Source organism: Heliconius melpomene, chromosome 21, assembly GCF_056956725.1.
Source record: "Heliconius melpomene rosina isolate 202511_hmr_F chromosome 21, ASM5695672v1, whole genome shotgun sequence".
Classification (NCBI taxonomy): domain Eukaryota; kingdom Metazoa; phylum Arthropoda; class Insecta; order Lepidoptera; family Nymphalidae; genus Heliconius; species Heliconius melpomene.
In genome coordinates, this window is record NC_140409.1 from 14,572,051 (window position 1) to 14,595,951 (window position 23,901).

Below are 23,901 nucleotides of genomic sequence, written 5' to 3' on the forward strand. Positions count from 1 at the left end.
GTGTTTTATTCTTTAATTATATAGAAATATATTATTAGTAATTATATTGAAACGATGACATTATTTTGCACTCGTTGAGATCCGCCACTCAATATGCAATGCTCAGGTTCCCTCTGCCCACCCCGCTATGTGCGTTATACAGCGTGAATCAAAAAAAGATTACGATTGCTAAAATATGTTACGTCATAGATGTCCACAAAATAATTATATTGAAGTATAATTTATTTACTCTCGCATATTATCTTCATGTAATCTGAATATGCAAAAAAATTTTTAACACAGTTAAAAAAAAACAAAATAAATAAATGTCAATCCTTCACCATATGGTAACAAAAAAGCCAACGGCACGTTGTGTTCCCAGGCGGTCACCCATCCAAGTACTGACCGCGCCCGACGTTGTTTAACAACGGTGATCGGACGTTGGCGACCATTGAAAAATATTATTGCTAGCATTAGTGCATACTAATGTTTGCTACTATGATAATGGGAGAGTATACATATACTCTCCCAGTCTGCTCGACGGCCGCAAGCCGAGGTTCGATTCCCGCAGGGGGCGCCTTTAATATTCTTCGCACTTCACATTCATAGAAATAACTTAAAATATGTTAATTAATAATCTATATAGATTACATGAATTCTGTGTTATATACCAGGTTATATACATAATAAAACACACACATATGACAATAAATTTATTCAGAGATCTACCACATTCAATTAACATTAATCAAAACATTATCTTAATAGTCCTATAATATAAGGCACATACAGATTTTGAAATACTTCAACTTCATATATTCATTAAACTTATTGATAAAAAATAATGTTTTATTCCATCTGAAACAAAAATAATTTCGATTAAAATTCATTTTATAATAATATAAATAATGAGATGTAGTGCGGGGGAGTGTGATAAGATCTGATAATATTTACATTTCAGATTTTGTTACCTTCAGAACTCATGGACTCTGAAGCATTGGGTATTGATGAGCGGAGCATAAAGCAATTGGTGAAGGAGCGTTTTTTTGATCGCCTGAAAAAAGTGCTTGGCAGCATCTGGTGGCAACAAGGTTTGGCTAGGCTTTTAACGTTTGAGTTATGGCGCTGTTAGCCTAGGTACTTTTGGCATTGTAAGATGGACACAGACTGACTCAGACTCTGTAAATCGCCAAATACGTAAATTGTTGACGATATACCGAGTCCACCATCCGCGTTCGTCTGTAATGAGACTGTATATCCCGCGTAAGTGTGGAGGTCGGGGCTTTTTGAATGTCAAAAACCTCTATAACCACGAGGCATGTAGTCTTATAGAATATTTTCTCAAGATTGACGTGGATATGCACAAGGATGTGGTAACAGTTGACAAAGGATTCCATAGAGCCCTAGTGACCCAGGACGTGGATACAATTTCATCATTATCTTGGTTACAGTTCGGAGATCTTTTCGGGGAAACTGAAGGTTTTGTTTGTGCAATTATGGACGAAGTTATCAAGACACGGAACTACCTGAGACATATTATGAAAGATGGCACTATCGACATCTGTCATCTACCTGGGAAGTCCCTCAGACATATTGTCTCTGTTTGTTCTCATCTTACTAATGGTGAGTATTTGCATAGACACAATCAAGTAGCTAAGATAATACACCAGCAACTTGCTCTTCGATATGGCCTTGTAGAATTGGAGGTGCCTTACTACAGGTACAATCCCATGTCTGTTCTTGAAAATAGCTGTGCTTTGCTCTACTGGGATCGGTCTATTATTACTGACGGGTATATTGTTGCCAGGCCGAAAAAGAAAAACTATCTAAATATTTGGATGTAGCCCATGAGATTAACGCCATGTGGGTTGTCAGTGCGACTGTCATTGTGCCGATAGTGGTTTAGGTTGACGGTTTAATAGTGCAAAGCCTCGACCAACATCTTAAGATGCTATCGCTTAGCTGTTGGATCAAGAACCGGATGCAGAAGGCAGTTTTACTTGAGATGGCGCCTATTATGCGGAGGTTCCTCTCTCTGGAGTCCTAGCCACCGATGGCTTGGACCCTTGTCCCGCCCTCGGAAGAGTGGTTTTTATATTTTTAAATGTATTTTTTTATAATAATTTATATTTAAAAATGTAAAATTTTCTGTTATATAATAAAAGTATACATCATAAATAATGTAAAAACATGTCACTGTTGTTTATACCTTCATTAGGTTATTTTTAACGACACCATTTGCAGCAACTTATGGAAAAAACCAACTTTTCTTTTTCTTTATTACATATGTAGAATAACGGGGATCTTTACAAATTAAAAATTAATTAAGTAATACTAAAATATAACCTAAAAAACTTCCAATAACTAATTAAATAAGATATCTAAGACGAAAGAAAACTGCTTACTAAAATGATAGTTCTGCAAACTAACAAAAATGAACTTTCAAATAAATACTGTAATTCTACATAATTTAAAAGTGTAATGTTGGGTTGGCAACTAAGTAATTGGGGATATTTTTTTTTGAAAATCAAAGACAATTTTTTCATGGAACTAAATAACTTTATTCTGTAATGTATTGCCTATTTTTATTAATGATCTTTTGCATCTTTCAGGCAGCATCATAATTCCATGTTCATAACTTCTGGTTTTTACTAACAAATAACTGAATCAGGTACGATTTCACATCATCATTGTTGTAATTTTTACCATTCAAGGTGTTTTGTAAAGATCGAAACAAAAAGTAATGAGATGGTGCCAGGTCAAGACTATATTGTGGATGTGTTGCCGAGTGGCCAAAGATGTATGTGGTCATGATGGAATACAATACGATCTTTTCCGCTTGATATTGTTGTAAACAACCCATTTTTTATCGCCAGTTATCAATTGTCTTAAAAATGAATGATTTTCATTACGTTTCTTTAGCAAATCGCAGCTGTTAATCGTTGCGTTAAATGTGTTTCTGTCGGTTCACGTGGAAGCCATGTATGGAGTGTTTGAATATTGCCAAGTTGTTTTAAGTGATTTTCAATGCATGTATGTGATACATGAAACAATCTCACGTGTCCTACGGTTTTCCCTTTATAATACGGCATCGAAAAAATATATAATTATACAAAATAAAAATATGTAGTTTTAAATGTAAGAGCATAGTTCGCAGTTTGAAAGTTTTACAATATCTTTAATTTATTGATATATATATATATCAATAGAATGAAGGTAATATTACCTTCATCATCATCATCATCAGCCTGTCCTCGTCCACTGCTGGACATAGGCCTCTACAATGGCACGCCACTGAGCTCGATCTTCAGGTCCTCGCATCCAGCCGTTGCCCGCGCATGGGGTGGCGAATATCGTCACCCCATCTAGCTGGAGGACGTCCTACATTACGCTCTGAAGGATCGAATTCAAAATGAAGTTGTCCGACAGAAAACCAATGCTATCGACAGCCCAAAGGATTAGCAGGCTGAAGTATTACCTTATAAAACTGTAATAAAATCCGTATGGATTGTATTACAGTTTTATATATTCTTTGTTATTACTAAATGGAATATTAATAACATTCATTACAAACGATTCATAAATTAAACAAAAAATTTAATCAAAAAAGAATATGTGTAATGATGAATTTTATAAACTATCCCTACAGTATAATGAAATAACAAATATTAAAACAATCGAGACCACTTTATATTTCGCAACATCCATTCCATATTGAAATATGTTGTTAGCACAATAAAGTTATAAGTTTACATGGGCATGCATACCACGACCATACATACATACATACATGCATACATACATATGTAATAACAATGGTAAAGCCTAATCTTCTATTTAATAAACTTTGTGAAAATCTTGAACTTTTATTGAGAGCAATTTTCCTTTGTAGTTCTTCTAGTTCCTGCGATGTTTGAAAACTGGACATTTTCATATTATTTAGACTTATTTTAGTAATATTCGAGGATATGTAAAATAGAAGGCTTACCATCTGTCGAAATATGAGGATCGTGGCGTTGTATTTTGAGAATGATCTGTACTGGAAGGCTGGAATGTAAAGAAAAAAAATGTTAGTAAGATTAATATTACAAAGGGAAAGCCGAAAGGAAAAGAACGGCTTCATTGCAAACTTTTTTTTATCTTCACACTGTCGCTTACGGCTTAAATTTTCGAAACATTGCTCGTCGAGTTGGCGGACCTCCACACCACGCTTTGTCTACCAGAGCAGAGTAATAAAGTATTGTAAATATAATCAAGGGTCTGTATCGAACCCCCGGTACACAGACAGACAGACACTCTCACACGCCACGAAACGAGACATCCTAAAATTATAATATACTAATACTACAATGTTATAAATATAAGTTTGTGAGGATGGCTTGATGTTTATTCCACATTGACGTAAAAACAACTAAACAGATTTAGATGATACTTTAACACAACTTACACATCAAGATAACAAGTAAGCTACAATTAACGTTTCTAATTTCACATAATTTAGCATACATCATAAATAAAACTCACAGTATCAGAGGGCACATGTCTATTCATGCACACCTCCAGCTGACACCTGCAGGAACCCCCACATCTCTTCTCTGACTTTACGCAGCCGCACTTTTTAGTGGAACAATTGCCTCTACAGGTGCAATATTGTGAGGTGTTTACGGCTGATCTGTCTGATGTGAATTTCCTTTTGAGACGGGATCTTTGCGCCTGGAACAATTGTTTCATTATATTTTGTATTGCTGTTGAACATTAGAATTTAATAAATTGTAACATCCTTATGAAAAATTGTCTCTGTGTGTACATAAAAATAAATGTAGAAGAATATTTGATTTAATCCAAATTAACCACCCCAATTAATATGTAATAAAAACTCACAATTGTTACAAGAATATTAATTGAAATGTTTTTATCTGTATAATTTGTCTTTGACATAACCAAGACAGGCAGATACTATCCCTTTGCGCCTTGAAGAGCTCACCTGAATACGTTTAAACAACGGCGTAGCGCACCAGTCGGGGTCTTTCTGCAGGTCCTCGAACTCATCGTCCTCATCAGTAGGAGATATTATGTACTCCACTCTTTTTAAATCATCAATAGTGGAAACCTTATTGGATCGTTTTTTAGCTTTTTTCCCTGCATTTCGAAGTTCTTCGAGCTCGTCTGCTAACTTTTTCTGTAATATAAATATGCAAATTATACGAGTGTGACAATTAAAATTAAATATACAATTTTTATTGTATCCCATATGGAAAAATAAAACTAACTTTGCGATTGTTTCATTTAAGTTCATATACTTGCTATAGTTTTATTAAATTCTAATCTATATACAGGGTGGAATTGTCAGCACCACTTTAAATGAAACCGCAGTTTTAACTACTCTATACAAGCCTAATATAATTCGGAAAAAAAATAATTCCCAAAAATAAAAAAGTTATTTTTTCAAACAAAATAAATAGTAAAATTATCGTTTTAAAATAAAACGCCATTTGTAAAGTATAACATAAGCACGCACACACTTACCTGTCAAATCGGAAACGTCGCACACGTATGTGTGCGTCACACGAAATACAGGTATGGATAAAAATCGTGAAATGAAAAAAAAACTCCTACATCAAAACTGTTGAGGTACCTTGATTAATTTCTTAGGTGTGGGTTTAAAATATATTACCCTATATGCAGTTTCAATAAAAGAAGCGCTGCCTCTTCCACCCCTCCGCGTTGTAGCGCTAGCAGGGCGCTTAGCTGTTCACGTAAGTTTAGTTTTAATGAACAACAAAAAATAATAATGAAATGTAATTTTTGATGTTATAAATGCAAGAGGTTATCAAAAGATTGCCCTTACATTGTGTCTAATAATGAATAGAAAACAAGGAATAAAGTGACTTTTAAGAGAAACCTCTTTTCTATACTATTTTTATTCAATAGTGCAGCAGATGTGTATGTATTTTAGGATGTGTCTTAGGATTGGATTGATAATTCCACATTTAATAATCTAACTATAAGCAGCTAGCTAGAAAAAAATAATAAGTATAAAAAGAACATCTGTCTAATCGAAAAAATCATACCTCCTGTTCCTTTTGCAACTTAACAGACGCTAACTGCTGTTCAAGCTCAGTGTTGCTGTTCTCAAATTCCACCATTAGTCTGTCATACGATTCCTTCACCTCTTCATATCTTGCCTGGAAGACTTTTTCGCTTTGGTTTTGTAATTCTCGTTTGGCGTCTACTAGTAGCTCGAATAGACATTTGAGTGCAACTTTCGCTTCTTCCATGGATTGAATGTTGTCCCATTGGATGCAGGATTTGTTTTCTGGAATAATATGAGTTAAATTTAATATTTTTGTTTATATCTATTCTTCTTCACTTTCACTTCACGCTGTATCTCGAATTACTGAGTTGGTGTAGATGGAATCTAGTATTGACACTGCTCCACACTTGACGCCGAATGTCTGAGGCCTATTTGAGTGGCAGGACTCAACGCCGCGAGTAGGCAAACCTAGCGAGGAAATAAAAATAATAAATATTTCATTTCTCCGTGTGGGAATCGAACCCACAACTAAAGTCGCATGCATGTGCGTACTAATTTTCGTTTATTTGAATATAGCAAGCGGGTGCCAATATGGAATATGAAGAGCCAAGCCAAGAGAAGATACACTACTCATGAAGTCGACTGAGGTTGGGCGAGGCGAGGAGTGTGGACACACACTTTGATTTAACTCAGATGACACAACAACAACTAGTCGTTGTCAGTTTTTGTACCCGTGCCTTCGGGACTTCGTGAAATATGAATGAACTATCCGCGATGTTGCAAGAGGGTGTGACTTCGCATTGCAATTAATGTAGTAAGTAGTGTAATCACGAAGGCTTGGATGGGTTTTAAGAGGCGCGGATTCAAATCCCGCCACATCCGTTTTTTTTACATATTCTATAAAATAATATTATTCACCCTGATCAGCAGTTTATATTTTTTGTTGTAAATCAGATATTTGCGCTTTACGAAGCGCAAGGTCGTCTTCTAATTCAGCTATCTTTTTCCTATCTGTGCTGGTCTCATTGTCTGTACTGTCGCGCAGAGTTTCTATTTGTTCTGTTATCCAGGCTCTGTGAATATTAAAATAAATATCTTAAAGTATAAATACATTATTTTTTATGAAAAACTAATAATCTAACAGGGAAAAAATTTTTATAATGTTCCACAGAAGTTAAAACAGTTTGTTTCCCATTTTTAAAAAAAATTTCGACATATTGTTTGTTGAGTTGCGGAACTAAACGCCGTGCTGCGTCTACCAGAGCCGGGGAATTGTTCGAATATAATCATTCTCCTCACTTATCATTCTCTGCACTATTTATTTCGTTCTAAAAATTAATAGTATTTTAAGTGGGAACCGAACCGATCACTAGCGAAAATTTCTGGCATACCAAATGTGTCCAAACTTTCTAAATCTAATATTTTACAAATAGGTATGTATTAAAATTAGAAAACATATAGGTTTTACCTGTACTCCATCAATTCCTCCAGAGACTTCTCAGCTTCCACAATACTGAGATGCACCTCCAATTCCTGATCAATGTACTGTTGCACCATGTCCGTTTTCACGCTGTCTTTGGCGTTGCGCTTCATTGCGGTTTGCTTTTGTCTGTCTAAGGCTTCCTGAATATAAAAAGGAAATTGTTTTTATAAATATAATAATTTTGTAATGTATACAATATTTTAGAAACTAACAAAACCACATATAACATAAAATATGGAAAATGGCTTAAGTACACACATTCACAATTAAACTTTCTACTAATATTCTAATTCTAATTATATTATAAATCTGAATACTTGTAAGGATGTACCTATACCTATTCCACTACACACACACTACCATTAAAAATTAGGGTGTAACAATACATTTGAACTGGTAAACTCGCATTTGGATAGCAACTTAAAAAAAACCTACCTTAAGCCGTTTATTAACAGCCACAGCCTCCTCCATTTTCCGTTTCAGCACATTCTGTTGTTTAGCGTGCAGGGCCATCTCGGCCATCTCGGCCTTGGCGGTCGTACATTTGCGGTCCTCGTTGCGAAGCTTTAGTAAAGCGCGTTCGTTATCCGCCTTCCATTTGCGGAACTTCTCGCTCTCCTCGCGCATTTGACGGATTATTTTCACCTTTTTAGTAATAGCAATATTTATGTTTCGTAAACAAAAATGTTTTTTAAAAAAATAAGGCACAGTGGCACAAGCGTCTGAATGTAAACGTGATGGTTGTGGGTTCGATTCCTACTCGGGGAATTAAATATTTGTAACAAGACAAAGCGTTGCGTTAATTTCAGCCACTCAACAAGTCATGTCTCGAAAATTCAGCTAAAAAACGTTTTGTAGAAATGGTATAAGCCCATTATTACACATTTAATATGATTTACAATAAAACAAAAAATTACACAGGACTTGTTTTCATTATTTTCATAATACTATAATCTTTTTACACTAAAATATTGTTCATACTAAAGGTAATACAGCGTCACGCTGTATACCGTACATAGTAGGGTAGGCAGCGGGAACCTGGTGTTAAAACACCCCGTTCCCTAACAGTATATATAATTTTTCAAAAAATCTTACTTTAGTAGCCTTCATGGCCTGTAATTCAGCATTGAGGGCGGTGACCTTAGTTACGTTCATCTCCTTCATTTTAATAATATTGGCGTGTTGCTGACATTTCTTGTTCAGGTCAGTTATCTCAGACTCCAAAGCCGATACTTTAGTACGACGTTCTTCATGTAAGGGACATTTAGTCTATACAAGTAATCAAAATTATTTTATTAATAGAATTTCAATATATTTTATACATACAAAACTACATAAAGCTTAATCATGATTTCACAACTGACAATAACAAAATATTATATTTTTCATACAGAATTTCAATATTTATAAAATACTTTAAGAACTATACCCAGACAGTATGAATGTTTTTGTTGTAAAAATATACATAAATAAACTTAAAAGATATCTTTATGATTAGAATTAAAAAAAAAACAAACAAAGGTTTACTATATATTGAACCTGTTTGTGTAATGATTTCTATTAGCTTCGATTTCCACATCAGGCTCTCTAAGGGCACATACTTTTCTTATGTTAAAATTTTTATGTGTGTTCTAAAAAAGTATTTTCCTTTTCCAAGTGATATTATACTAATTATATTTGAAGACCTGATTACCTTGGTTTGCTTCAACTTTTGTAAAAGCTCATCCCTTTCTCTTTCCAGTTTAAACATTTTTTCTTCATTTTCTTTCAAATTATTGTGGCTGTCCAACATTTTCTTGTTGTTTGCTAACATGACTTGAACTACGGAAGCCTTGATGGCTATCGTGCGGTTTAGCTCCTGCAGTTCTTGATTCCAAGCCACCTGTAATTAACAATCACAATTAATATAATTTTTTTACTATAATGTTAGTTTTAAATGTATATAAATGATCTTTTGATGATCATAAGCACTAAATAAAATGTATTATTTTTAGCTTTTCAGTAAGAGGGTAGTCATTGAATACCTGGGAACCTAGTGTTAAGACACTATGTTGCCAGAAAGACTCCATTCGATACCTTCCGCTGAATTCTGAGGACATTGCATGTTGAGTGACGGAATTCAACAAATTTGCCTCATTGCTAGAACAAGGATTGACTATATAAAATATTTTATCATATCCTTGAATGGGAATTGAACCCACAACCTGTCGCGTTCACAGTCGCACGTTTGTACCTCTGCACCTCGATATGCATCAACAACAAATAATATAATTTATATTTTTTAATGTCATTAAGTGTAAAATAAAATAATAATAAAAAGACTTCAATTTTAGTCACAAATACCTACATAACATTTAAATTTAATACAAATCTTCCATAATAAAAATACTTGAAACAAACAAGTTATATAAGAACTCAAAATTACCTGTCCCATTACCCTCTTCTCTTCCTCCAATACTGCCTGATCTTCATTCAATAGTACTTCTTCATCTTCCCCTACCGAGTCTTCTTTCACAAAGCACAATTTTATTTCGTGATCTATTAACTCTTGGTTGGTCTTTAAGTTAACAGATTGTAAATCTTCCAATCTAAGAATCATAATAACGGTAAAAGTTTAAGTTTATATTCTGATATGTATAACATATTTCTTTTTAAAACTTCTTACTTTTTCCTACATTGGATGATAGTCAGAGGGAACCTAGAGTTAAGACAGTTTTTTACTCAATTTTTGCCCAATTTTGAGATTGCGTGTTAAGTTGCGAGACTTACCGTCGAGACACGAAATAACGAATAATTATTTAAATATAATCACTTTATCAGGTTGCTGTCCTACTGAGCCACAATGGACTTGTGGCGTTTATAATATAAAATACTGTATTAACACAGGTTTTAGTTTTTAATAAAATTACTTCTAAGTTAGTAAATTATGTTAACATGAAACTAGTAATGTGAAAGTACGCAAATAATTGTAAAATGTACAATGAGGTATTTAAATAATAAAATTACAAAAAAACAATTCAAAACTAAATTTACCTGTGAGATTTAGAATAAAAGCAATAAAAAAAAAACAAATTTACCTAGATGACACGTCCTTCAAGTAATCAACCACTGAGTTTCTGTTTGCATTATAATCTTGAGAACCTTCAGTCATGTTAAGATTTTCTATAGTTTGATTACAATGTTCGGTTAGCTCATTCAGGTTCCTTTCAATTTTATCCTTAGCAGCTTCAGCTATTAACGCTTTTTCACATAAATTGCTATTTTCTATTAACATATTGTTCAAATGTTCTGTAACTTGTTTATGTTTTTTCAAAAGTTCTGAGTATTTGGTTTTTTCTCTATATAATTCTTCTTGTATCTGTTCATTATTTTGTTCACTCACTGTTGGTATTTTGCCTATTAGTTGCAATCGAAGTTCATTTACTAGGTTGTTTAATCTGTAGAAAAACAATGTTTTATATATTATACTAGTGGACAGTATATTCTATAGTTATCGTTTTCTAAAACTGGTTTTGGTTGATATTTATAATACGGTACTTTTTCAGTTATAAAGTTATATTGTATTCCTAGTTTTTTATGTATAATGGCCGCTACTTGGGCGTGATGATGTTTATAGTCGCTCTGAGCTATAGACTTACAGGCGCCGGTTATATGCTGTATTGTATCTGAACTACTGTGGCAATGTCTGCAGATATCTAAAATGTTTGGTCTTCGGATTATATATTTCAAATAATTCTTTGTCTCTATTACTAGAATAAAACCTTCTGTCTCAGGGAAGAGATCACCTCACCTTCAGCCAAGCGTTCGACGCAATTAAGTCGACGTGTGGTTGTTGTAAGTCATGGTGATGTCTTCCGTGCAGAGATTTCTGGTTCCATTCTGCTATTTTATCACTGTTTAGAGTTATATTTTCATTGATTTGTTCATTTCTATCTTGAAGGTTAAGAGGTGTCAAGTGTTTGTCAGCTGTTACTATGAATTTGGGCAAAAGTGATTTCTCTGATTGTACATTTATTATTATATTGAAAATATAAAATAATATGAACCAATTATGATTTTACAATACAAATGTAAATATCCTATACACTACACTACTTCTACTACTTGCAATATAGATAACACGGCAGCAATCTCTATATCAATATTTGTAAAATGCAAAAATAAAAAAATTGAATACTTTACCTAACAATCTCAGCAGCTTTAGCATCTTTGTTAACTATGGGCTTGTTACGTATACGCCTAGCCCGATCCGCGTATCGCAGTGTGGAGACAGTTTCATCCAGATTGTAGTCCGCTGGACTCAAGCATGCCACCATGAGAGTTAACGAATTACCTCCTAAACTGTCTGTGAAGCGATAATTACGCTTATAAGTTTATTTTGTTGAACACCTTAATCTGAGGAAGGTACTGTAGAGATATGATAAATGTTCTAGTTTTTTTAATTGAGGGAAGCTAAGATATAATTAGAAAATTTCCACAACTCAGCTAAAATATTTTCGTACCTTGTAGCAATCTAGTGAGCTTGCTGTGTCTATAACTAATAAAGCTTCTATTGGTTCCATCTCCGAGTGCTGATATCACATTGCCCAACGCCAACAAGCCTTGGTTGATCTTGACGCCTTCTTTTAAACGCTCCCCACTCGCTTTCGTCTTTTTAATTCGCTCAGAGCCAGCTAAGTCCACTAAGTGGAACTTAGATGTCGTTGCTATATTCCTGAAATAACAAGATTTTTTATTGTTTTTTTAGCTTTACGCTATATCCCGCACACAATCGGGTGGGCAAAGGGAACTTAATGTTAAGACATTTCGCTCCCATTAAGACACTTCCGTTCTCCACTTTCCACCGAAATCTGGAGGAAATGCGTGTTGGGTCGCGGAAATCAACGCTGTGCTTTGCTGCGTTACCAGAGCGAAGAAATGAAAATATTAAAATATTTCGTTGCATCGATTGGGAATCGAACAACATGCTGAATACGAAACATGCTATACTAAAGAACATGCTATATACGAAATAATCTTTATATCAATAGACAAAGTTTTAATGAGGTAAAACAAAAAAAAACTATTATAAATATCCAAACAAAGCATAATAAAATCCATCAAATATAATTCTTTCAAATTCTTAAATTATTCTGATTCTATATAAAAGAAAATGTGTCTTCAAAAGAACAATCATCAATCATTTACATTTCACTACTTGCAACTTACTTGTCACTCCGGCTCTCTTTAGAGAGGACAATAGTGAAAACCGCATGACTTCTACTAGAAGCCTGGTTCATGGCGGTGGAGCCTGTCACGCGACCTGAAGAACCACTTTCTAATGCCATCATGGTCTCCATTTTTGATGTTACTGGCATCTCAGTGATACCTGAAAGTTGATAATTCATACTAAAGATAAACACAAAGGGGTAGGAAAGCTTACGAAAACAGTTAAGGCGTTTCTGAGATTAGCCTTTAACAACACACAGACAAACAGACAAATTTTAAAACCATTAGAGAACATGCCAAAATAATAGTGATCATTGATCACATATTAATACATAATAAGATATAGATAAAAAATCCTAATGCCAAGAAAAACAAGAAATTACCGAAATCGCCACTTAAATTTCGTAATTATCACAACATATATTTTGTATTATTATGTAACATCTACTTATATTGGTCCTACACAAAAAAATATTATTATACCTATATAAGTATTGGTAAATAATGTATTGTTTATTAAATTAAAAAATTAAATCAGCTTCACGCTGTGTCCCGCACATAGCAGGGAAGGCAGAAAGAACCTAGTGTTAAGACACTCCGTTCTCTACTTTCTACCGAATTCTGGAGGCATTGCGTCTTGAGGGGGAGAACTCAACGCCGCGTTTGCCTCGACATCAGAGCGGAGAAATGGAAACCTAAATAAATATTTCACTTCCTCGAGTGGGGATCGAACCCACAACCGTCGCGTTACTGTCACACCCTTGTGCCGCTGCTCTACGACGGCCGGATTGTTAGAAATCAGAAGTGAAATATATTCTCGAGGTATGCTCCTGCTGTCGACGACGTGAAGTATATTTTACAGCACTGATCGACGTTTTCCCGAGAAAGACTTGCGCGACCAGAATTAACAGCGTCCACTGTACTATCATCTGCAGAGTAATTAATGCAAAAATCCTTTAACATGTTATTGATATGCAGAAGAAACACTGTACACACAACACACACAACACGCGGAGTGGAGCAAATACCGTCGACAGCCACCTTGATGCCGCGCCCAGTGAGAAAGCTGGCGATCCACTAGCACAAATTCTCGGGAATCCCATAGGATGGAAGGCCTTCACCATGTCCAAACTAACTGCAAGTAGCTGCAGCCCAGCAATGGGCTAGGTAAATCAGAAGATCACCGGTTGAGTGACCATGTTGGAAGCCATATTGACGGTCATTAATCAATCGGTGACCAAGAGCTGGCTATTGATGACACTCTCCATGACTTTTGAGAGTACAAGTATATAATACATTATAATATTATTTTAAGTATAAAGCAAGCCTAACTGCATTTTGAGTTAACTGACAAAGTGACAAAATTGCACAAAACGTATATACACTAGGTTACAGAAGTCAGCAATTAAGCAAAAATAAATTAAGAAAAAAAATAAAGAATTGAATTGAATTCTTGATATAAGGTGTAGTGTTCGAGCGTGCCAGTTGAGCACAATTCATTTCGCCAATGTCACGTTGTATAGAAAACACACGAAGGAAATTGACCGGTAATAAAAAAGATAAATATACACAATAATAGAATGCATGTAAAAAAAAGAGATCCAGTGTAAGTACAGCCTTCACCTAAAACAAAACAAACACATATTTACAATATATACACAACAAATTAGATTAGTAATAAATAATATTTTACATGGGTGTTAATTTAAAGTTTTATTTTGTTATGTTTAATATATTTACATAAAAATTTACATAAAGGACTAAACACAAACATTAACAAACACTAAAAATTTAAAGGACCAGGGACTTTATAAGAAAGGATATCATATAAAGGACGATAACTCGTCCTTTTCTCTTTGTCCTAAGTTAACACTTAGGACAAGAGAAAAGGATGTGGGAAGAGGAGCCGTCGTCTAGGCCACATTCATACAATGAGTGGTCTCTGACCCTGATTTTAGCTAGATGCACAGGAGTAGAAGCATGCCCAAGACCCAAGCGACAGATTGTTGTAATAATCCTCTGTTCAATAAGTCTTTGAGAATAAAACCAAGGTCGCCTAGGAATCTCAGGTTGAATAAAGGCGTAATACTTACCTATATGGGACTTTGACTCACTCCAGAAATTATTCCAGGACTTATGTAGATGAATATCCGCAAGGGACGTCAGATCTTGGGCGGAATTGGAGAAATGGTCTAATGTGCCACACTGGATAGCTGATTTAGCGCAGGTGTCTGCAGATTCATTCGCACTGATTCCAGAATGTCCTGGAATCCACTCCAAAGTAACATCCAAACCCTTAAGATGACATGAGTATAATTCTTTACGAATCCTTAAAACAATTGAAGATCTCAATCTACTATGAAACGGCTTCCCTTTAAGGCCATTAAGCAGCTTAGTGAGTCAGTAAAAACAACCGACTGTTTAAAATAGTGGGAATGTGTAAACAGGACTGTTTCTAACAAAGCAACAGCCTCGCCTGTGAACACAGATGATACGGGAATAATTTTGAATTTTGGTATCCACAAGCTGCACCAACACAGCTCTCCTTCGAGAGCTTCGATGCATCAGTGAAGATAAGGAGGTGATTTGACCAATCGAGTTGAACTATTTCCTTAAATTTTGTGTTGGTGCCAGGATCTCCTTTGGTTAGGCCAAGATTTGTGACAATAGAAGGAGAATGAACTAGGGCGTTATACGGCTTAAGGAATAGTGGATTAGAAGGAAAACAAGACAAAGGATTAGGGAGACAGGTAAGTCTAAGGAAGCTATCAAGCAAATATGGCAATGGTTTGCCTTGACGGATGAGATCAGCTAACTTAGATAGCTTAGACCGTAAATGATGGGAAGACAGCTGCAACATTTTACTCACAAATCAGTCAGAAAGGAATTGTCGGAATGTAGGAAGTGGAGGATCTACACACTCCAGGTAGGAGGTAGGTTGGTAGGAGTGGACTTCATCGAGTAGAAGACATTTATATTGTATTTGATTTAATTTTTCATTAGCTAATTTATTAAAGGGGTCTAACACAAATAATTCATAGTCAATATGACTAGAATTATAGCATTGTACAGTAGTTTTTGAGTATAAGCGTGTGTGCCCACCACACACCAAACACAGCTCTCAAAGCATTAAGGCCTTTTTCACATTTCCTGCTGAGATATTCAGCACGAGCAACTCCATTCAGTCATTTATTAAGTATTATGCCTAAAAATTTGACATTTTCTGTTAGATGAATGGTTATCATACAAAATTTTAAAATTTGGAAGTACTCTTTTTTTTGTAAACACTACCACTTGACATGTAGCTACCGATAATGCCAGGCCATGATCAGAAAGCCGCAGGTTAATATAGTGCAAGGCAGTATTTAAACAATAAGTTATGTCAAAAATTAAAGAATAACCACTTACCAGGCAAAATTACACCTTTGTTGACATCTTCTCTAATTTCAATAATGCTATGATTTCTTGCTTTACCAGATAGCAAATCATAATATTGCTCCTGATACAGTTCCATAAATGAAACACTAACTTTAAATATAAATTTATCTTCATGCAGTTCAATAAAGTCAAATATGTCGGCTACAGCTTGTGGTATTACACCTTTAATTTTCATAACAATTTTATTAAGCAGAATTTTATTATCTTGAAAATTAGGCACAGTGCCTTTTAAGGCAAGGAAAAATACTTACCTAATTTATTGGAGTCCCTATCAGATCCTGAGTAATTTGTTCCCATTGTGTATGTTTTTCCAGAACCAGTCTGGCCATATGCTAATATTGTCACATTATATCCTGTTAAATTAAATTGCTTTAGAGTATATTTATAAATAAATTATACTTTATATATAGTAATGGAGTTAGTTATAACTTAGAAAAGAGCAACTGTTGAGTTTCTTGCTGGCTTTTCTCAGCAGAACCATATGTTAATTCAACAATTCAAAAGTGCTTATAACAGTCTATTTGAATAAGGAATATTTTGAATTTGAAATATATTAAGTGTTAAATAGTCATATTAAATGTAGATTTTATTATGTTGCCTTTACATTATGATTTATGATTTAAAAAATATTAAATTGAGGCCAGTTGTGGTGTTGTGACACAAAGTGTGACTGTGAATGTGACTAGTTGTGGGTTCAATCCCCACTCAAGAAAATTAAGTATTTATTTAAATTTATATTTCCATTACTTCACTCTGGTTTCGAGCCAAAGCACACAACACTAGGTTCTTCTGCCTAATCTGTGTGTGGAATACATCGTGAAACACAAAATAATAAAATTTTCTAAATTCTACTCAATTTCTTGTTTCCAAAATAACATAAATACTAAAATAAAAAAATGTATACCTTGGAAAAGTTTCCCAATTAATTCTTTTACTGCAGTATCATAAAACTCCTGTTGAGTAATATGATGGGGAAACACATAGTTATAAGTAAATGCTAAATCTTTTATTTGCACTTGGGGTCCTCCGGACACAACATTTATACATTCTTCACAGCCTCTTTCAGTTTCAGTTGCCAATAAAGGCCTTATTCTTAGGGCGACTTGCACCGTGTCAATAGTATTTTTATTGGTTTCCCCTTCCAGCATTTTGGAAAATTTTGTCAATTTTTTGTTAAATTTAAGCCTTAATGTTAATCCTAAGCCTTAACGTCCAAGTTATGACCGTTATTACGAGTAATGACAACTTTTGTTTTTTTAAGTGGCCCTTTTTCTTAACAGCCAGTGACTAAAAAATAAATTTGCTGTATAAATCAAGATAATACAATAAATATTTTTTCAATAAACAGCTAAATATGTAATTAAGAGAAAGAAGTGATAGAAGAACATGTTAGTATAAGAAATATCATGTAACGGTTAATTAACCTACATTTATATTAGAACAACAAAATATCAATAGCAATGTTATTACAGAATATTAAGAAAAACCTAATTTTAATATCAGTTTTCACGAAGAAAGCTCACTTTTTAAATTCCGTCATTAAAACTAATTTTGACAATTATTAAAAAGAACGGTTGGTTATATTCCATCCAGTGCAGTATTCAAAATTAATGATACCATTAAAGAATACATCATACTTCATAGAGTTACTTCATAGAGTTGGTTGCCATTTATTGTCAAAAAATAGTGTATTACACAAATATACAAATATGGCATGTAACAAAAATAAAGTAATGTAATTTTTTTTTAGATAAATTAAAAACAATCAACTTTTAGCCTTTTAAGTTATTTACTTTATGTGGTGCTTGTACACTTATATAATATGTATGATTGAAAACATTATCTATATTTATATATAAGGACTTGTCCTCACTGAGGTAAGACGCACGCACAGCCGTAATCGCTGGTGGTAGAAACTTGAAATTTAGACAGATGTTTACTTTCGTGATCTGGACTATAATAAAACAATGTCTCTTTTCAATGACAGCTAATAAACAGTCATTTATTTATTTTGCTTTTTATTTTAGATATCATTACAACACCCCCACTATATCTAATAATACAAATACACTAAAACATTAAACAATGTGTACAATCTTTCTAGAAATTTATTATGTTTAATGGAACATAAACTTTTAGTAAATAGATCTGCAGGCATTTCAGCAGTTGGCAAATACTTGACATTCACAATATTGTTTGCTACACATTCTCTACAAAAATGATATTTAATGTCAATGTGTTTGGTTCTCTTGTGGAAAATTGGATTCACAGTTAACTTTAGAGCACTTTGATTATCATTAAAAAAATCAATACTGTACAATTTATGTGTTATTTCATATTAGAGATTACGCAAATACACTGTTTCTTTACACGCTTCAGTAATCGCCATATATTCGGCTTCACTATTGGATAAGGCGACAGTTTTCTGTTTCTTTGCCTCCCATGATATAACACAGCCAGATAAAGAAAAACAAACTCCAGTGTATGACCTCCTATCTATAATGTTTCCACCCCAATCAGCGTCAACAAACCCTTCTATTACTGAGTTTCCATCAGCATAATACTTTAAACCATAGTCTCTAGTATATTTTAAATATCTCAATAACCACTTTACATATGCAAAATGTTCATAAGAATAACAATTATTAAATTGGCTTAAATATCCAACTGCATATGCAATATCTGGCCTAGTTAAAACTACAAGATACATAAGACATCCAATTATTTGTTGATATGGAAAACTACTTACACAATGTTCATTCTTGGATACATTTAACTGAGTTTCCATTGGAGTCTGAACAGGTTTTCATTGTGTCATGTTAAATTTATGCAACAACTGATCAATATAATCTCTCTGACTTAATGCTATTGTTTTCTTACATTTATCAACAGTAACATTTACACCAAGACACTTTTGTATTTCACCCAAGTTTTTAAGCTTGAAATGACTAGCAAGAACCTGCTTTAAATGCTTAGTCTCATTAGTATTATTAGAAAAAATAAAAAAATCATCGACAAACAATGCTACAATAGTTTTCAACTGATCTTGCATTTTGGTATACATACATGGTTCTATTTTAGATCTAAAATAGCCTATGCTTAACAAACATTCATCTATCTTCCTGTACCACGCTCTTTACTTTAATTAAAGCTCTCTACTTTAATTTAAGTACTTGACCCTTTTCTGTTCTTTCAGTAAAACCTTTAGGTAAATGCATATAAATAGTTTTCTCAAGAGAACCATTCAGGAAAGCAGTTGTTACATCAAGATGTGTTGTATCCAAACCTAGTTGTACTGTCAATGCAAAAAGTAGCCTAAGAGTAGTATGTCTAACTACAGGAGAGAAAATTTCAGTAAAATCTACACCTTCTACTTGTGTAAAGCCTTTAGCAACTAGACGCGCACGATATCTGACTTTATTTTCACTGTCATACTTTTTTCGAAGCACCCACTTGCACTGCACAACCCTACCATCTTTCGGAGCATCACTTAACTCCCATGCATCACTGTCTTTAAAACACTGTAACTCTTCTTTTACAGCCAACTTCCACTGCTCCTTTTCTGGTCCATTTAAATCCATCCTCAAAAGATAAACCTGCCACATCATCCCGTAATTCACTGTCTACACACAGGTTTGATATCCCATTTCTTTCTGGAACCTTCTTTATCTGTTGGGGCCGATCTTGCAGTCTTATTTTTATATCATTGTTTAGTGAGCTGTCTGCGTCTTCATAGTCGCTTGGCATGTATGTATTATCATCATCTTGAAAACTCTCTGATGAACTTACAGAGCTGTTTTCTCTTGGTATTGGTTCACTTTCTTGTAGTTGTGTATCATCAGTGCTATCCCCCACTGAATCAATATTCTGACTATGCACCTCAATGAGATGTTCAGATTTTGATTCCTTCTCAATGATGATCACATCTCTACTAGTTGTCACACTCCTAGTTTCTGGATTGTAGACTCTATATCCTTTTACATTTTCTGGAAATCCCATCAGGATACATTGATCTGCTTTTTTGTCCCATTTCTTGCACTTTTCTTTTGCCACATGGACCATCACAGTACTTCCAAATATTCTGATATGACTAATATTTGGTTTGGAGCCAGTCCATAATTCATATGGGGTTTTATTATTCAATGCCATTGCTACAATTTGATTTTGCAGGTACACTGCAGTATAGTGGCCTCACCCCAGAATTCTTTTCCTAAATTTGCATCAAAAAGTAAACATCTTGCCTTTTCCACAATTGTATGATTAAATCTTTCACACAATCCATTCTGCTGTGGTGTGTATGGATTGCTCTTTTGATGAATTACACCAGCAACTATTCAAGTAATCTTCAAATTCTTTGCTGCAATACTCTAGACCATTATCACTTCTTAATACTTTGATTGTTTTCTTTGTTTGATTTTCTTCCTGAGATTTAAAAATTTTGAAAAATTTTAAAGTCTCATTCTTGTGTTTCAGAAAATAAACAAATGTCATACAACTGTAATCATAAACAAACAGTAAGAAGTATCTTGAGCCTCCTATAGATAAATTTTCCATAGACCCACAAATGTCCGTATGCACAATATCTAGTAGATTACTGCTTCGATGGCCTGTACTTTTAAATGGTAACCACCATTGTTTCCCTTCACAACATGTTGTGCATGAAGATTTGCTTATGTCAACTTTTTCATCAAGTTTCATACCCTGCACCGCATTCTTCATCTGATTCAAATAATCTTTGTTTACATGTCCTAATCTGCGATGCCATGTTATTCCTGACACCACCGATGCTGCCAAACATTCTTGTTTTAACAGATTGACTTTGTGCACTCCGTTCATCAACACTGCTGTAGCAACCAACACATTCTTCTGATTATATACCGAACAACCATCTTCCGTGAAAGATACACTGTTGCCTTTCGTAATCAGTTGGCTTACAGATAACAAATTCGTGGTGAGACTTGGTATATTCGTATTCACGGTTGTCCGTTACTGTCGTTATTTTTACATCGCCAGTACACGATACTGACACCTATTCACTATTTGCAATTGTTGTTGCAAATATTCTTTGCATTGTTCATACTGTGCATTTATAACCCAACTTTCATTTGCTGTAAGATGCACACTCGCGCCCATCTTTGTAGAAATTTCCACTCAGAAACACTGCGCTAAAAGCATTCGACTGTATTCTTTCCTTATTTATTCTTTTATTTGACGAGTTATTTTCATTATTTGTACATTGGTTTTTATAATGGCCGAACTGTTTACATCGATAGCACTTTATCTGTTTGACGTTTGACTTCGGTAAAGTAGTGTTGCCAACGTCACTTTTTCTGGCCATAGACAAATTCGAATTTTATTTTCCTCTGTACTTAGAATGAATTGCAAAAGCACCACTAACTTCACTCTCATCATAACTTGCCAAATCCATATCCAGTAGCGTTGCCAAACTATCGATTGTTTCGCAATCGATAGTTGTAATCGATACTATCGATTGTATGCTAATTCGCGATAGTATTGAATATGATTCTTAAAGCATAGCTACAAGATGAAATGAAAAGAACAAGAACCATTTTTGTTACATTTCTTTTCATATTTTGGTGAAAAGAAAGATACTATCGCAACTTAGCATGTGTACGAGCAAGCGCGTACATGTAACGCGTAGCTTGCATTTATTTTATATGACCTAAATTACTCAATACCAATATTTTAATTATAATAAGTCAGTTCATCGCTTTCGGTCATTAAGAGTACCGCGCGTGGCTCAATACATTTTTGCATTTAATTCATTATACTTTTAGATGCATTAATATTATATATTTATTATAGAAAACTGTTTTATTTATAAACACTCGTACCGCATCCCGTGCAGCATGCGATCGATAGTTCACAATAATCGATAGTTCGATACTATCGATACTATCGTTTCATAGAAATTCAATAGTATCGATACTATCGATACTATCGAAAATATCGATACTATCGTTTAAAATAACGATAGTCCTACTATCGGACAACTATCGATAGAATATCGATAACCTATCGATAGTCGACTATCGATCGGCAACACTAATATCCAGCAATTTCGTTTTGATGGAATCTGCTGTTATAGGTATTCCGGAGTGCTCTATTGCCATAATCATAGGGGAGAAACGATCAGGCAATCCCGCCAACAGCAATGATCCTGCCCACTGGTCATTTATTTCAAATCCTGTTCCACCAAAATTTGGATGTTTTTCCAGCGACTATCTCTATCAGTGTTTAGGTGTGAAGTACCGTCTCGCTCTATTGATGACCCCCAGTTTCTTCGAGGCCAACTTGGCTTTGCTTTCCAGATGATCGCGATACTGGCAGTCACTCGAAACATTAAGGCCCAATATGCTGATACTGGGCGTGGCTGTAAGGGGAGTGTTCTGAAAGACTGGCGATACGATTAATGGGTTTGTTTTTGTGGTTAACGCGCAAACTTGTGTCTTCAGGGGGTTAAATTGAACCAAATTCTTTTCAGCCCATGAGGAGACATTCTCGAGGGATGCCACAACAGAAGACACGTGTTTATTTCGGCACTGTTCAGCGTTTTCCCGAGAAAGACTTGCGCGGCCGGGGTAAACAGCGTCCACCGTGCATATCATATATCATCTGCATAGCAATGAATGCTAGAATCCTTCAGCATGTCATTAATATGCAAGCATTCTTAACATATAACGTAATTACTGCCAGTAATAAGTGTAATATTAACTAATAGTACAACACCAATATCTATAACTATTGGTTATTATTCATATATCATAATTTACCAATAATTTGTGGTGGGGGATAAACAAAGTAAGAGAAAGAAGAATGAGAAATTGACAAAAATGATTTTATTTAATAAATACCTATATCTAAACTGAAATACAAAGGTGTTTACTCAGATCTCGGCGTACCGACTGCGTCTAATAATAGCGGAATGTTTATGCGCCATCGCCACTACACCGATACCTACCTGTCAGTTGTTACAAGAATGTTGCCATCAAAGATTAACGTAGTGAAGAGAACAACCGTTTTGTAAAATAAATAGTTGCTAATTTTAAAAAACATGACTATATAAGACTATTCCCTGCCCCTGTACAATGCGCATAAAGAGCATATTTTAAGAAGAGCAATGGATGAGTGGAATGGAAGTATCACAGCTGCAGGCAAAGACACGAGCAACCTCAGGTATGCAGACACTGCAGACACACTGCACTGTTCGCGGCATCAGAGATAGAAATGGCAAAATAGTGCAGAAAGAAAGCGACTTGGTTGGCTCACGATCAAAAGAACAAAGACATGCAGTTAGAGATGATGATGATAGAGACGACTAGCTCCTATTATGCTAATATAAGGCATGAAGAACTTTTTATATCTTGGGTTTTTGGTCACTGACCAAATGGCTAACAGTGCAGTGATCAAAGTTACTAGAATAAGACAAATAGAATTTTCTCTAATGTCATTAAAACGAGACTAGAAGAGACTTTGGTGTTCTCCATATTATTGTCGGTAGTCCTGGATTAATTTGTCTGAAATCTTAAATATTAGTGTCTGAACACTTGGTTGCCATTGCCTACCCTGCTTTATTCGATAAACAGATTGAAATTATAAAAATATTTAGCGATTTGAAACATATATCATGCCAAGTCGATTCTCCGTTAGATGATCTATGCAAGGCCAGTGTGCTCGAGCTTACGCACTCATTACGAAACTTCGCGCATCGGATGTAGAGCGAACTAAATATAATACT

The 23,901-nt window shown here is 34.6% G+C and overlaps 1 protein-coding gene across 1 annotated transcript; it reads right to left on the bottom strand.

Annotated features, from left to right (window-relative positions):
* Nucleotides 1–681: 681 nt before the first annotated feature.
* LOC146527392 (chromosome-associated kinesin KIF4A-like) lies at nt 682–18,026 on the bottom strand. Its single transcript, XM_085205875.1, is given in 19 exon segments — nt 682–837; nt 3,968–4,026; nt 4,504–4,692; nt 4,964–5,158; nt 6,051–6,295; nt 6,932–7,086; nt 7,482–7,636; nt 7,932–8,141; nt 8,592–8,765; nt 9,190–9,378; nt 9,922–10,084; nt 10,574–10,933; nt 11,679–11,841; nt 11,999–12,210; nt 12,705–12,864; nt 16,113–16,304; nt 16,394–16,495; nt 17,047–17,429; nt 17,666–18,026. Coding segments are annotated over 18 exon segments (3,168 nt in total). The 5' UTR covers nt 17,291–17,429; nt 17,666–18,026; the 3' UTR covers nt 682–836.
* Between the last annotated feature and the right edge of the window lie 5,875 nt (nt 18,027–23,901).